General features: G+C 39.5%; 2 protein-coding genes across 2 annotated transcripts in view; both read right to left on the bottom strand.

The window, feature by feature from the left end:
* Nucleotides 1–9: 9 nt before the first annotated feature.
* LOC118342177 (NACHT, LRR and PYD domains-containing protein 3-like) lies at nucleotides 10–6,392 on the bottom strand. The gene is made up of 11 exons (XM_035680642.1): nucleotides 6,047–6,392; nucleotides 5,459–5,668; nucleotides 5,180–5,272; nucleotides 4,401–4,575; nucleotides 3,996–4,143; nucleotides 3,638–3,730; nucleotides 2,860–3,212; nucleotides 2,474–2,683; nucleotides 2,005–2,180; nucleotides 1,490–1,763; nucleotides 10–1,023 (listed from the first exon to the last, which is right to left on the bottom strand). Exons 1-11 carry the CDS (start codon nucleotides 6,070–6,072, stop codon nucleotides 658–660), a joined length of 2,124 nt encoding a protein of 707 aa, XP_035536535.1. The 5' UTR covers nucleotides 6,073–6,392; the 3' UTR covers nucleotides 10–657.
* A 1,269-nt stretch (nucleotides 6,393–7,661) lies between these two features.
* Nucleotides 7,662–15,789, bottom strand: part of numa1 (nuclear mitotic apparatus protein 1) — a 14,620-nt gene continuing 6,492 nt past the window's right edge. The window contains exons 15-26 of the mRNA XM_035680504.1: nucleotides 14,014–15,789; nucleotides 13,529–13,738; nucleotides 13,167–13,357; nucleotides 12,877–13,014; nucleotides 12,144–12,249; nucleotides 11,534–11,732; nucleotides 10,778–10,914; nucleotides 10,308–10,601; nucleotides 9,654–9,755; nucleotides 9,211–9,531; nucleotides 8,565–8,611; nucleotides 7,662–8,305 (exon numbers count right to left, since the gene is read on the bottom strand). The exon at nucleotides 14,014–15,789 is cut by the window's right edge and continues 1 nt beyond it. Coding sequence (XP_035536397.1) covers nucleotides 8,302–8,305; nucleotides 8,565–8,611; nucleotides 9,211–9,531; nucleotides 9,654–9,755; nucleotides 10,308–10,601; nucleotides 10,778–10,914; nucleotides 11,534–11,732; nucleotides 12,144–12,249; nucleotides 12,877–13,014; nucleotides 13,167–13,357; nucleotides 13,529–13,738; nucleotides 14,014–15,789 — 3,525 coding nt within the window. The 3' untranslated portion in view covers nucleotides 7,662–8,301. The remainder of the gene's footprint in view (nucleotides 8,306–8,564; nucleotides 8,612–9,210; nucleotides 9,532–9,653; nucleotides 9,756–10,307; nucleotides 10,602–10,777; nucleotides 10,915–11,533; nucleotides 11,733–12,143; nucleotides 12,250–12,876; nucleotides 13,015–13,166; nucleotides 13,358–13,528; nucleotides 13,739–14,013) is intronic.

Here is a 15,789-nt window from a genome sequence, read left to right as displayed (position 1 = left end):
ACCCCTTTCTATCAGAACCAGCATTAACTGTTTCAGCAGTTTGAGCTACAGTAGCTCGTCTGTTGGATCGGACCACACAGGCCAGCCTTCGCTCCCCATGTGAATCAATGAGTCTCCAGTTCACTGTTCACTTGCTGTCTAATATATCACACCCACTGACAGGTGCCATGATAACCAGTGTTATTCAATTCACCTGCCAGTGGTCATAGTGTTATGGCTGATCTGTGTGTGTATGTTTTTCATAGTGGACTAAGCTAAAGTTATACTTCTAGTTGTTAATATTTGTTTTAAATCAGAAAGTAGTTTTTACATCAGGTGGTGATAACTAAGTTTAGAACACAGCATAGTGCTAATACTAATATCTGGAAAAGTCAGCCAAAATTGGGATCAATACAAGTTTTTGAGGATCACCTGTTGTGACACTGTAAGTTATTAATATCTAAATAAAACCTCGTTCAACTTTTCCCCACCTCCTTGAATTGTGATTACACTGGGTTTAATACTCTGATACAATACAAACGCATCAGATAAACAATACTCAGCACCTGCCACCTTTTTTGTTTTTTGGCCTGTTAAAAATCACCTAGTGAACACTGACCTTGGTGGTACAGTATATACACACTTTACAATTTAAAATAATATTCTTTGTCTAATACATTAGGTCTGATCTGGTTTTTCCACAAAATAAGTGAAGTCAAAGTCAATTCTTTCCACATTATCACACTTGTTTAAGTTCCATATTGGACCAAACCAGGTGTCACATGTCACAGTGCAGCGTCTAGCGTCTGTGAGATGGAAATATTTTACCTGAAAGGTGAAGTGTATAAAGCAGTACACCCTCCGCCCATCTGAGGATGCACTGGGGAGCTCAGTGCACATGCCGGAGAACACGGTCACCTCGGTCACATTCAGACCGTACTCCTTCACGTCCTCTTCAAAGAACACACTGGTATTCCTCTCCAGCATCTTAAAGGCCATCTTCCCCAACTTTGTCAATAGGTTCCTGTCTTCATTGGACCATTTCTGAGTGGAAAGAGGATATCGACATGACAAATTCTGCTGCTGAAGTTGAGATATTCATTAGCTTATCTTGACAAATGTTTACACATTTAAGTCAGTTAAGCTCCATTTTTGGTTTTGTTGATACTGGATTATTGTTGCACTAAATTGTAATATGAAGGAAGACAAAAAACACAAAAACTATAATACTCAACAAATACTGCAAATGACAAGCTTCATTAACAAGACACTGATTTCAGATCAATTGTAGATATTGTATCCCCCAAACTACGATTAATAAATATCTGCTGGTATAAAATAAATGACTAAATTTGAACAGCATTCTAGTACCAAATAAAACGATTAATGGGTAATGAAAGGTTGAGATTACTTTTAAAAAGGTATGTGAATGGCAGTAGTAAATTAAGTCATTATGAACACAATTTAAAGACAATAAAAGCCCAAAAAGCCACAGACAAACACACATTACCAGGGCGTTGTCCGGCATGTTATAGTAGAACTGCAGCCTGCGATTGATCTGGACGATCGAAATGGTGACGTAGAATGGTGTCAGCCTGGGGGGATGTACCCCATAGTCCCGATAACGGTAGCAGCGCTCGAACACTGTGGCCACCATCCAGCACACAAAGGGTTGGCGAGTGATTATTCTGAGCGTCGGGACGCGCTTGTAATGTGCCACAATCTTCGCTGCTAGCTCTGCGTCGCAAAAGCGCTTAGTCAGGAATTCATCTTTCATCGCATCACTGGAGAAAACAGGTGGGAATAGGATGAAATTGTACTTAAACAGGTTGAAATGAATTAAACTCGGCTGTAACATTTCAGCAGTATTAGTCTTACATGATCAAACATATTTACAGAATGGCATATACATTAAGTGAACACAAAAACAGCAGCAAATACAATAATAAGATAAAAAAATAAAAAATAAAAACTCACACACACATATATAGACAAGACAGACACACAGTAGATCTACACACATACTTGAAGCCCTGTATTTCCGTGACCAAGTCTATGAATTGAGACGGTATTTGCGAGACAGCCGCCCGTCTCCCCAGGATCCAGATGCGGGCACCTCGAAGCACAGTGCCTCGGATGATATTCACAATCAGAACGTCAGGATGTGCTTGGGTGTAATTGTCATTTATTACTGGGGCATTCTGGAGAGAGGAAAACAAGACAGAATAGACAAATATATTTTTAGTTTATAGTCATTTGTTAGATTAGGAACCAGTAAGTAGCCTGGCTATTTATATTTTGCACTTTGATGAACCCTACTTATTACTGATATGAACAAAAGCTTTTTCCATCAATGGATATTGGCATCAAAAATGTCTCTTTTCTTATGATTTAGTATCCATCATTATGATTTGCTTAGTGTTTGTTAAAGGACAATAATTCATTGGGGAGGTGATTTTAAACTTTATATGGTAAATGTGTGTAGATGGCACACCTCCCAGTCCAGAGGAGCTTGGTAACAATCAAATCCGTCCATTATGATGAGAAATTTACAGTCCTCTTCCTCCAGGTATTTGACGCCTTTGCACTGAGGATGATAATATTCTATCACTTCCATGATGGACACCTTCTCTGAATGGAGTGGGTTTTTGGTTCGCAGATACCAGAAAGTTCGGAAAGAAAGTTTGATGACAAACTGCAGATCCTGAGCGAAGATGGAAAGGGAAATTGTGTCAGTCACAGAACAGAAAAGTCAAAAACTAAACTTCAACAATTACTTATGAGAAAGAGCCATTTGCATGTTTCCTACAGAGAGCTGAGAAGGTAGTGTGCAGGGCTTTTTCACTGAAAATTACGTTGGTGTTGTTTTTGTTGACTCACCTTATTGGCGCGCATTTCGGCCCAGTCCATGCAGAATTTCGCCACAGAGACACCCAGACCAATTCCTGGAAGCCCAGTGGTGAGCACCGTCCTCACCGGCTGGCCATCTTCCTTCTGCAGTCGGAACAGATTGTTCACACTAACAAAGGTGTCAGCACTGGGGACCTGGAGAGGAGTCAGAGGCTGTGGTCGGAACTCATGGGAGGGGTCGACGCCTCCATAACCACAGGTGGAAATCTCGGGCTCAACGTAGACAGTATCTAGAAGATTCTGCCTCCCGGCTCGAACAACCCCCTCACGGATGACTTGGTGTTTTCTGAACAAATACTGCTTCAGATGAAAACGGGTCAACGCTGGTGGCGGAGAAACATAAAGAGGAAAGTCAGACATCTACAGCTCATTTATGTGAGGCTGCTGCACACATTCTCACAGGAAAAGACATGCCACGATCAACCCTGAATTCTTTAGCTGCGTACTGACTAAATGCAGGGAGATTGTAATATAATTTCTGTTCAAATAAGAACTTTCACATTATCTGATGCAGAATAACGCATCCATCAGTGGAGCAACATTCATCCAGTGTACATTGCCCATGAATAGTGTGTCTATATCTCAAAGCATTGCTAGCTTCAAACTGACTCATTTTAATGCCCAGCGCCCATGTTGTGTAAGTAGCAAAGACACATCCACAACTTTCAGATTTAATTAGCGTATCTCAGAACAAACAGATTTCACCAGTATCAGCCAGTGTGCTGGGATTAAAGCAGTGTTTACTTGCCTCTCCTGCACTGATTCCGTAAATCTTCTGCCTCTGGTTTCTTGTTGATACTTTCTAGGGTGCTTATTGTATGCAACAAGGAACGATACAAGCCTGCAGAAGAAAGTTTCAATAAAAAAATTTAAAACAGTAAGCAATCACTGACAGTGTATCAGTACCTGTGCTCTTCACAAGGTCCTATCCTTAATTTCATAATGAGTAATTTTCCTGTTGAGCTGCAAAATTAACTATATTTCAAATGTATAATTATCTTACATCTAAATTATACTATACTACAACAGTCAAAAGTCAGTTTTCTAAATTTTAGCTGTATTTGTAGCATTCACACTGTATATGTAGTATTGCTGAGTTTTCTTACCAAGGACTTCCAGGATCCTGTCCACAAAATCAAGAATGTCTCCCTCCATCACCTGTTGCAGGGTTATGCCTGGTTCCCACTGGTAAAACCACATCTTAAATTTACATAGCTCTTCCTTGGTAAGGGCCGTCACAGCAGCCTGGATACTCTGCAGACAGAAGAAAGAGAGAGACAGAGAAAGGTTGTTGTCTTGCTGATGTAGGAGCCCCTTTGGTCCAAATCAAAATGCAACAATTACATTTTATCTATTTTTTATATGTAAAAAAAAAGCAAGGCATGCATTGGGAAATTGACTGTTATTGGGATGTGTAACAGTCTTGTTATTATATATTGTAAGCTAAAACAATGCATCACCAGGTCAAAGTCCAAAATATCTCCATTGCAGACCGACTGTGAAGCACCAACCTTAAATATGTGGGGCAGGTCCTGTTCTGGGTGCAGTCTGCCTGGCTGGCTGTTCTCGTCAATCTGCATTGTGTCATCTGGTTCAACAGGCTCAGGTGGTTCTGGGGAATGAGTTACTAAAACTTCATCCATATCATCCTCCTCGTTTTCTGAATAATCCTCCAGATCAGACGACCTAAGAGACAACAAGAAGTTAATAAAGTGCACTGCAGATATCGTCCAAGGATCAACAGCTTCTGCCACATCTATCTCTAGAAAGAGACTTTTTAAAGATAGTAAACTCTTGTATAGGTAAATAGAACATGTTTAATATTAAATGTTGTCATATATAAATAAAAAACAAAGTGTGTAAAAAATACAATAAATCATTTAAAATAAACTAATGTTTGAATCAGGTTTTTACGTAAAAACATGCATGACAAATTAAAGTCTAGTGGTCTAATTTAAGAGACTTGAACTCTATGTAAGTACACTTAACTGTGTGGCAATCTTTCAGGTCCATTAAGTTGCATTTTTTAGTCACATACTACTTTCAAATTTGGGAGCAATGTGAATGAATGAATATTTCTGCTGATATTAATATATTAACAACATTATGTAACATTAATATGATTAATTAAATATGTGAAATTTAAATTAACATAGGAACAAACAAACAAATTATGAAATCAACGTGCATCAGCTCAAGAACAACAAGTAAACATAGCTTTTGCTTCACATTGTCCAGATTTATGATGAACAAGTGTGTGTGTGTGTGTGTGTGTGTGTGTGTCCTCCACCTGGTGTCAATGACAACAGCCCCCGGGGGTTGGGTCTGCTGAGTGGTCATGGTGTAGAGGGTCTCTGGAGACTCTGAGCGGATCATCTGCAACCTAGCAACAGAAACAGGGACATCCACCTGGTAAGACCTGGTTAACCTCCTATTAGCACTTTCTAAGTCATTTAAAGCAACCTTAAACTTAAAAACAAATAAACAAAACAATAGTAAACTATTCCAACCATTAGTTTTTAATAAAAAATAGACGCTAACGCTTAACTATTAAACAAAGACACAGTACCCTGTCCCGTCCTTAATACTCGATCCAGGTAGGACCATAGGCAATGAGGAAGAGACGGCCACAGCAACTTGTTCTTCGTTACCCTCCTCCTCCTCCTCCTCCATCACATCACTCTCGCTCTCACTCTTCATTGAACCATAGCTGGAGGGAGGCCTCATCCACTTCTTCTTCTCCTCCTCATCCTCCTCCTCATTCCCAATCCTAAATATGCTGAGGATGACGAAAAGAAGGAAAGTTAGTCCAATAGGTAATCAATGAGTAATAATATTTTACTAGAACACACAATCTGATAAGTCTGGCTGATGTTTACAGAAGTAGTTTAACAAGATGTGAAACGTTTGGCCCAAAAAGTTGAAAGTTATAACTTCTTTAAAAGTGTGACAGATTAGTATTGATACTTGTTGTTTACCTACATAAATATCTATATAATAAACAATAGAGCTACCTTATAGAAAGCCAGCTCAGTACACAAACAACTAACTTAATACTGATAATGTGAGCTAAGGTGCTTTGACGTTAAGTGACGGAAGTGCAGTAAAAACCGTGTAAAGTGACAGCAGGTTAAAGATGGCAAACACCAAACCTCACCTTTCCACTTCAGTGTCCGGGTCCATGTTTGTGTGGGGAGGGGGACACACTCACAGCGAGCTTAAGTCTTACTTATCGCAGTAACTTTATCCAAGAAAAGGACCCACCGTGCTAACATTACTCACAACAGGCTGCCACTACCCGCCCTCACGGTTATGCTAACATTATTTTAGTCAACATAACCCGTTTATCGATACAGTGTTGACGTTAGAGAGTTATATTTCCCTAACAAATAATTAATACGGGTAAAATAAAGTATAAAATGTTCGATAATGTCACCGGGGGTCTGTTTAAACTCCTCTCCGCCTCACTGTCAGCTTTAACTTTCGTTTTTGACTCAGTTTCTGTTCCGCCAAAAACAGCGGAACACTTCCGGGACACATCCTTCAGAGTAAAAGCATAATGAGCCACAAATAATGCAAACACTCACAAACAGCAGTCACATAAATTCACCAATTATGTCTCAGAATATTCATCCTGACATATACTTCTCCCTTGTGTCATCATCTATCGTGTATGTGTGTATGAAAATCAATATATGAACTCATAATCAGCCATAGTCTAAACTGTCCACTGTAAAAATAAAAATCCTTATGTTGCAACAATTTTATCTGTGGTTGTGCAAGATTTAAAAAAAACTTCAGTGATCAGCTCTCTCTGTCTCCCAATTTTACAGTGGTGACACGTGATTATTTAATTGCAATACCCCCCTTTAATCAGATATTAAATGACAACATTTAAAGTTACATTATCATCTGGCAGACATTAACAGTTAACATTAATAGTTTGTTCTTAGACAGCAACAGATTAAATGACAGCCTAATGAAACAGGTTATGTCAGGTGCAGACATATAGTTTAATATAAATTAATTTATGCTACTCCCTAACTGGCTTTGACACCGTCAGTCCATTATTTAGCCTTCATATGGTGGACAGAATTTTCTGATGTTAATTGTTTAGACCAATCAGTAAGTATTTTCATTTACAAGGTATAATGATGAAATGGAGATAAATTAAAACTACAACAAAAGTTCGAAATTATTTTAGTTTTATTCTGAAGGTTCAAGAGGGGATACCGGAAGTCTGACTGTTGCGTTAGTGAGTCTGGACTCTAGTGACGTCCTTCTCAGGTGCTGAGTTACTTTATAAATATATTATTCACATTACACTGTAATTGTATGAGTTACGGATTGATTTGGACTTAAATGTTCTTGGACACAATTTTGTCTTTTTTCTTTGGATGACAATCCCCTATAGATTTATCTTAATACCATTATCACTGCCACAGCACGTTCAAGAGTTAACCTAATAAAAGGAAAACTGAGCTTATGTGATTTTTGACAGAAATTAAAATATGTTTGCGATGGTGTTTTGATTATTTAAGCTGCTCCGTGGAAGTGGAATCAAGTGCTTTAAATTCAGGGAATCTATTGGTCAAAACTGACTTCCTATGTAATAAAATATGGTCACTCAGTCAAACAAGTGGGCAAAAATAAATTGAGGTAGCTCAGTCTGTCAGCTCATTTTTATTGTTGGTAGCTGGCCCTGAAAGCAAATTGTCAGAATTAATTAAGTTACTTAAAACACATTTTTAAAAAAAAATTAAAAAAAAAGGTCCAGTGTGTAACATTTAGGAGGATCTATTTGCAGACATAATATCCATAAAGTTTTCATTAGTGTATAATCACCTGAAAGTAAGAATCACATTTTTGCTGTCCACCATATTTTCACACCTGGTTGAGTTACCGGGTTTCAGTTGGTTATGATCTCACCACTAGATGCCACTAAATCTTACAAAAAGGTCCTTTAAACCAATGCGGAGTCTGTCACAGAGCAAAATGGCTGTGACCTCATCTTCAACCAGCAGTAAACCATAAATCATTAATTCATAGAACCAGCTGTGGGATAGTACACAAGTTACTACGATGTTTTCTGAATATTATGATGTATTAAAATATGAACCTCTCTCCCAAGATTACCTGCATCATCCTTGACATCATCAGAGTCACAGACTCAACTCTGAGAACTGGTTAAAGGGCTCAATTATGAGGCTTTCCCACAATGTTTAATTTAAATGTTTTTATTACCAAACATATGACAATATTAAGAAGATAAAGAAATTAAGGGAGATGATTGTAAAAGTCTTTGTCCAGAAGGACAACAAAAATATAAAAATGAAATTTTTGGAAAAGGAAACTGTAAAGTAGCAGAAGTGCAGAGAGATGAGAACCAGCCTCTTCACAACTTCATCCTCATCATCTGTGGGATAAAAAATAAAAAAATGTGATTACACTACAGCTCACAGAGAAACACATTTCAATAAAATATAAATATGACATTTAGTGAAAGCTGAAACTCAAGTGCTCCCAGTGTGTAGTGTGGTTTGACAGAAACATGTGGACACACCCATAGTTATTATGGCATAATGTGAGAACCAACAACCAGCCACCAAATAAACCCACATTAAATAATAAATAAATAAATAAATAAATAACCACTATTAATGAACAATATTAACCTTCTTTGACTTCCAGGAAGATTTCCCGTCTTTACAGACACACAATTCTGTGACACAACAGTGTTCAGATTCATCAGTTACTGAGATATGACTGAACACATATTTCAAGTTCTTTCACCCTTCATTAGTTAGATCACTAATAAGGAACGCCCACCCATAATCCATCTGCAGTAGTTTGTACCAATATATTCAAAGTTATCAGTATCAGGTATGAGTGTACAATTTAATGTAATGTAAAGTAAAATAGCTCTGCAATAAATCATATCCTACGTTTTGCAAATGCATCCTTCAGTGGATGTGCGTTCACCTTATCAGCAATAAGTGAAGGTAGCATTGAGTAAGTGCTCCTAGGAGTTTTGGACCATGAGGGCGGTGCTGTTCTCACAAGTGGGTCCATGTATGGTTTGTTTTTGTTGGATCAAGCTTGTACACTAAGGATGGAGGTGAGGTGACGTACATACTGACGGCAATGTGCAACAAATCACCACGTTTAAATCTTGATAATATGATTCAGCCATTCATGGAATTGTTTTAAAACTTACATTTGAATTCATCGAGTTATCAGCTCTACCACAGGGTATCTTACAAAATCATTATTTAAGTGTGCCTTCTAAAACCCTGAATGGCCTTGTCTGTGTCCGTTTACCTTGCGAGCACTGGCAGTTAGTCCAGAAGAGTTTGTAGTCCTGCTGGTGCCTCGTGGAGACTTCCTCTGTCCTTTAGTTGCCACCTGGGGTGACTTAACGCTGCCAGTTCTGCCTGCTCGTCCCACCCCAGCACGAGAATTCCCCAGAGGCATGTTTTCATGGCACTTGGTACGTGCAGATGTCTGAGCAGGCGACTTCTTTGAACTTTTGCCTGGAGATTTTCGGGTGGAGCTACGTAGTTTGTTCAGCCCTTTCCTTAGGTAGTTGCTGTTTTTAGGTGTGTTGTCAATAGTGAACACCATAGACTGCTTCCGGTCAGCCTGAGAGAATAATAAAAAGTAGTTAGTGAAGCATGCAAAACATAATGTGTACGATTGCGTTCAACAACAACATGAATAAAAAATTCTAGGTGTGTTTTTGTGTGTGCGTATATTACACTCACTGGGGTGAGAGCAGTGTGATGCTGAGAGCTGGAAGATCCACTGATCACATTCTTGTTTTTGGGAGTGAGTGGACGAGGGAAGCAGCTGGCCCTCACCTTTTTCTGTCAGATGGAGACCGGGAAAGACAAGTTAGGAAAAAGACAGAGCAGGATTATTTAACTGGTGGTTACCATTGTGGATTAATTCCCACGTTCTTTAGTCTCATCATACTGACATAGGCTAATAAAAATAACATTAATTTAGCAAGAAAAGGAAAATATATGTATAATTTATCTAAATGTAATCCACCCCCCCACCACTGTCTGCTTAGAAATTCTGGGCCTTGGACAAATATAGTTAGCTTCATACTCAAAGTCATTTCATATTAAATTTGTGTAATTTTGTAACTGTCCAATGATTATGACCAAAGAGTAAGCTTTCAGATTGTCAATGAAATAAACCTGACCACTTTTAGTTTGGAGAATGATCCTCAAAAAGGATCATAAATAAAAACAATAAAAAAATACAACAAGGACAACATAAAAGTTGAAGAAAAAAATAAAAAAGGTCAACAATCCATTAAACAGTAGCCTTTCAAACATTTATCTGCTAGCTCAAACATTAAGTAACACAAGATGTAATAAATATTCTTGAGCATACTAATGTAAACCAACCTCAGGCGAAGTCTGATGAACGGACAACGTAGATGAAGACCGCTTTGAGCCTTTTGGGCTCCTCAGCTGAGAGGAGCTGACAACTTTTGATGGCAGCTGGCCCGGCATCAAGGACAGACGATGAGAAAGAGTACTGGCTGCGGCACCTGTGTGTCCTATCATGAGGGAGTGCCGACGGGAGGCGAGAGATTCTTGGAGCTGGCCAGGCATCACCGACGCGCGACGGATTGTGTCAGAGGGGTCGCCCATACGGAGTTCTTCGTCTGTGAAAAGGAACGTGCTGCTACGGCCAGTCTACGGGAACAGAAAGAGAGGGATTTAATAAAACTAGTGGAAAAAGGAAATTAAAGGCAGAAAGTGCAGCATAATTTAACACTCACAAGTATCCCATGACCATTACATTTCAATATGCATCATTGTTTTTTACTAATAATTCAGTGACTGTCCCCTAGGGGTCCCTCTTTACTAACATCAGACTCCACAGGGTAGCTGCTCTTCAGATGAGGAAGGCAGGCCTTGTTCCTGGCCTGCAGCTCAGCAATCCTCAACCAGTCATCAGGTGCACCGTCTGGCTCGTTCTCTGTCCCAACGCAGAATGTACTAGTAGCTGAAGACATACGGACATAAAAATAAATAAATAAGAGAGGCATCGACAACCTTTGGAAAATCGAATATGAATATGAATAATTAGGGCTGTCAGTCGATTCACAGTGCTTGTTTTTGTTTTAGCTCTATCAGTGTACACAGAGTAACACAGAGCAACAGCACGGCATGTTGTAAACATTAGAGACAGTCTTGCCTCTAAGCCACTTAACTACAAAACTATCTACTACCTACCCAGTTAGACATTTGAAAAATCTATCTGATAATCAATTAACCATTCAAGTAACTTTTAGGGAAAATTACCAATTCAAGTTCTCAATGAGAATTCTTAGTCTCACTCTACAGTAAACTGAATATTTTTGGGGTTTGGCCAGTTATGTGATAAAAAATTTCACAGTTAGATAGAAATGATTCATTGATTAATTGAGGAAATTGTAGATGAAAATAACTGTTAGTTGTAGCCCTAATTCCTTTTTACATACATGCCGTTGAAAAGGCTTAAAAATAAATATACATAAACATAAATTTTATTTCTAGCCCTGCATCTTGTTATTTTTCCCAGCCTGACATCATACTTGCTTTCTCACCTTTCAGTACTATAATTAAGCTGTGTGTCTACTTACGCTGTAAATGGATTGTGCTCCGTCTGTACCCTGGAAGACCGATGAGCTGGTCACTGGTAGTGCCAGTCATTCTGGCAGGTTTGTCAGGCAGCTCCACAGACACAGGTCGCGCAGAGTGGGCTTTGGAGAGGTTTGGATGGGAGCGAGCTGAGGCCAGACTGTAGAAAGTCTCATCTTCTTCACCTCCGCCTGGGGTTTTCTACAAATGAGAGTTTAACAACCACTTACAACTACAACAATATTGCAGTGGGAGTGTGGGGATGTTTTCCAAGAGCAAGCCAAAACATTTGGGTTCAGACATTTGAATGCAATTTTACACTGTGTACCGCAAGCAGGGTACCCAACAACAAGGTACACAGAGCTCTATTGTTAAAATTGTTTTAGTATGACAGTTAAGACAAGGATGACAATGTTAAAGATAAAAAGTATTATTAAATGAACTGAATTAAAGAACCAGCTGAACCCTAAAAGTGCTCAAAGAATTCAAACTTCATCATCACAATGACCATGTTTGAGGAAGAGTGAGACAGATAATGTGTCAGTAATTATTCAACAGTGTTATTGTGAACATGCAAGACATGCAACAAGTGTGCAAGTGAGTTTCCTCCACCTTGGTCATGGTGATGTTAATAACCTGCGTGGTCCTGCGTCGTTTGACAGATGAAGTTGGATTTTTCCGGGTTGAATCCAGCTCAGTTTGGTGCTCCGTACTGGTCCTACACAATTAAAAAGGAGGAAAGATCTCAATAACAATGATTTTGGTTACACTAACATCATGAAATTTAGATATGCTGCATCTTAAGTAACTCATTATCTGTTGCTGCCCGGTTAAAGATACAGTTTGAAGCCTGTAGTCAGGATGCATATTGCCTCTTAAATTCTAAATTCTATTTTAATGAGCTATAGTGACATTGATTTAAACAGTTGGTATTTATTTTGTTTCATGTTTTTTTTTTACTTTTTTCAAACCAGTTGTCAAATCTAGTATTAAAACAAAAGCAATAGAAATGCTAGCATGGACAAACTAAGTTTCACTAGTGAAAGAAATTGAAATTGTGTTTAGATGACAGGGGGACTGATGTCCGAATCAATAAACAATAAAAAGACACAAGAAACTGAATTTTTCTAAACATTGTGTGAGCATATATTCACAATGTAATGTAGCCCAAATAAGGCTGAGCAAAGCTAAGCAACTCAAAGACGCTCTCACATCTTCAGTTAATAGACTATATACTGAAATAAATTTAAGAGAGCTCAGTACACCTAGTGCTCTCACTTTTAATCAGAAAAACCTCCTAAGAGTGGCCATTAAATACCAAAATTGCTACAACTTTGTGACGTACCTGTTGTTCTGTTTGTTGCTTATAGGTGTAAAGTAAAGGGTTTCCAATGACTCTGTATGTGGACCACGGCGTTTGGCTGCCAAGCGTTCCGAACTGCGAACAAGCGGTGTGCTCGATTCATCAGGTGCTGAAAGTTTCCTGCAAAAGGTAAGGAACAGAGTATTGTGCAAGATTACAATCACAATAGATTCCCACTATGCCTCTGACGGCAGATTTTATGGCTTTCCTGCCTTTTTCCAAGTTATTTAATTTGTTGGAGCTCATGCTACTTCTGAGATCAGGTGCATTACCTTGTGGTGTTCAGGGAGTCTTCCAGAGAGCTCTGATCCAGGCTGTCAAAGCTCATAGTTCTCTTCACTTGTGCTCTAGTCTGAACACTTGTGTGTGTGTTGGGAACCTCCAAGTAACACGAATCTCTTCCACTTCTTTCATTACCATGAATCCTATTCTGTGCCCGCAGGTTTTGGTCAGCATAGGCCAGCTAAAAAGGTAAACGGATGTAGTTGTAGAGATCAGGTTGAAATGCAGCAAAAATGTGCTATTGAAGTCAATGAACTCTAGAAGTTTCCTGCTTTCTTTTAGTTATAATTACAGTATTTTCAGTCTCATCTTAGCGAGCATGTGTGTTCAGGCTTCAAAATACAATACCAACCTGTGCCTCCAAACTGGCCACCATAGCCACAAGTTTCTTCTCGTTGGTCTGGGCCTTGTCCAAATCCAATTGAAGCATCTGGTTCTCCATGGCAATAGCCTTTGCCTCGCGCTCCTTAACCTCAAGGGAATGCTTGAGTTCAGCCACTTCCTCCTGGCTTTCCTGGAGAAGCTGCTTCTTGCTATTATAATGACTCATTGCCTTCTCTATCTGTGGCATTGTGATAGTAAAAAAATATATTAGTATTAATCTTAGTCCAGACTACCCATCTGACACCAAACAGACAAAGCAACCAAGTAGCACAAGAAGCTATAGTGCAAGAAAAAAATAAACTGTTGATGTTACTGGTCAACAAGTAACAGTCAGAAAGGTAAAGATCTAAATAAACAATTCTGACTGAAGAAAAAGTTTGACATGTACAGAGTTACAGGAAGTGAAACTGAATTGTATTATGTTTTGTGGTGATTGTTAGTGATCACACCAACCTGTGCCTTGTAGTGTTCTGCAGCCTCCGATTTAGCTGAAAGCTGTTCCTGAAGGTCTCTCTTTAGAATCTCAATTTCTTCTGCCTTTTGTCTCTCTTCCAAGAGTTTTTCTTTCTCCATTTTCAACATTTCCAACTCCTGTTGCAGCACAGATTCCAGTTTATGGGAGGCTATGTTCTCTCTCTCTATGGCATGCTTGGCATGAACAAGTCTCTCCTTCTCAAAGACCATGGCTTCAAGTTGTTTTTCTGCCTGGAGAATCCTGGTCATCAGTTCTTCTTTTTCTCCAACAAGAGTCTCCTTTTCCCTAAAAGCAACAACCTGCAACTCCTGTGCAGCTTGTGTCTCTGCATTTACTGAGACAAGCTGCTGCTGGAGGAGCTCTATCTGCTGAGCAGACTCCCGCTGAGTTTCAAGTAACCTCTGCTCTTTAAAAGAACTGGTTTCCAACTCCCCTTTCAAACGTTGGATCTCTTGTTGAAGAGCGTCTGTCTGTTTGGAGCTCTCCTCCTTTATCTCAGCCAACATCTTCTCATTGGCTTCAGCTTCCTCCTTTGCTTTTTGAACCAAGTTAGCTTGAGCAGCGACCTGCTCTCTGAGATTGATCAGATTTTGGTCCTTATCAGCTATGTGTGTGTTGACAGCAGACAACTCAGTCTGGAGGATCTGAAGCTTCTCCTCAGCCTTGAGAAGGAGACAGTCTTTCTCACCCTGAGATTCTTTTAGCTTTTGAATCTCTTCGTTGTGTGATGAAATCTCTTCCTGAAGAATCTCCACTTGTTTGACTTTCTCCTGTAGGCTCTGGAGTGCCTCCCTCTGTTGAGTATTTTGTTTTTGTTGTTGAGCCAACAGATCTTCCTTGGATTGCATATCTTCATCAGACTTCCTCACTGAGGAGCTAAGAGTCTCCACCTGTGTCTTTAAACTTTGGATCTCTTTTTGTAGTGAATCCAACTGCTCTGAGCTCTCGGCCTTCAGCAGCATCATCTGTTCCTCTTTAGCTTGGATCTCCCCTTTCATCTTCTTTACCTCTTCCTCAGAAGCTGACAGTTGTTGCTGCAGGAGCTCCTGCTGATGAGTTCTCTCCTGCTCCTGTTCAGTGAGCATAACTAGCTGAGTCTGAACCTTCTCCTCAGCCTTTGTCAAAGAGTCAACCATATTAGCTAGTTGGTGTTTTAGACATTCAATATCTTGCTGTAGCATATTAGAATGTATGGAGCCCTCTTTCTTTAGAGTGACCAGCTGGTCCTCTTTAGCATGAATCTGCTCTTTCAGCTCGCTTATCTCCCCTTCAGAGGATGTCATCAAGTTTTGAAATTTCTCTTTTTCCTGAGATATCTCAATTTCCTTTTGAGTCAGCAGGTTTTCTTTAGCCTGAACCTGCTCTACTGTAGTCTTCAGGGATTCGCTCAAACTTTGTACTTGGTCCCCGAGTGTCTGGATCTCATTTTGTAGCACTTCTGACTCTTTGTGGTTATTAGCCTTTAACATGTCTACCTCTCCCTCTTTAGTTTGGATCTCCTCCCTGAGCCGATTAACGTCCTCCTCAAGAACTGCACTGTGCTTTCTAAGTTCCTCAATCTGCATAGTGCTCTCCTTCTCCTGCTTGGCCATCAAATCTTCTTTAGCTTGAACCTGATCTTGGGCAATCTCAAGAGATTTGCTCATACTTTTAATTTGTGTATTCAGACTTTCAATCTCTTGCTGTAGCAACTCAGAGTGTGTAGAGGTCTCTGTCTTCAGAAGAATTAACTGCTCCTCCTTCGCAAGAATCTC

This window comes from Morone saxatilis, unplaced genomic scaffold (assembly GCF_004916995.1).
Source record: "Morone saxatilis isolate NCDOM2014 unplaced genomic scaffold, NCSU_SB_2.0 Contig8, whole genome shotgun sequence".
Classification (NCBI taxonomy): Eukaryota; Metazoa; Chordata; class Actinopteri; family Moronidae; genus Morone; species Morone saxatilis.
The sequence above is the reverse complement of the archived record's forward strand: the minus strand, read 5'-3'. Positions and strand labels throughout refer to the sequence as shown.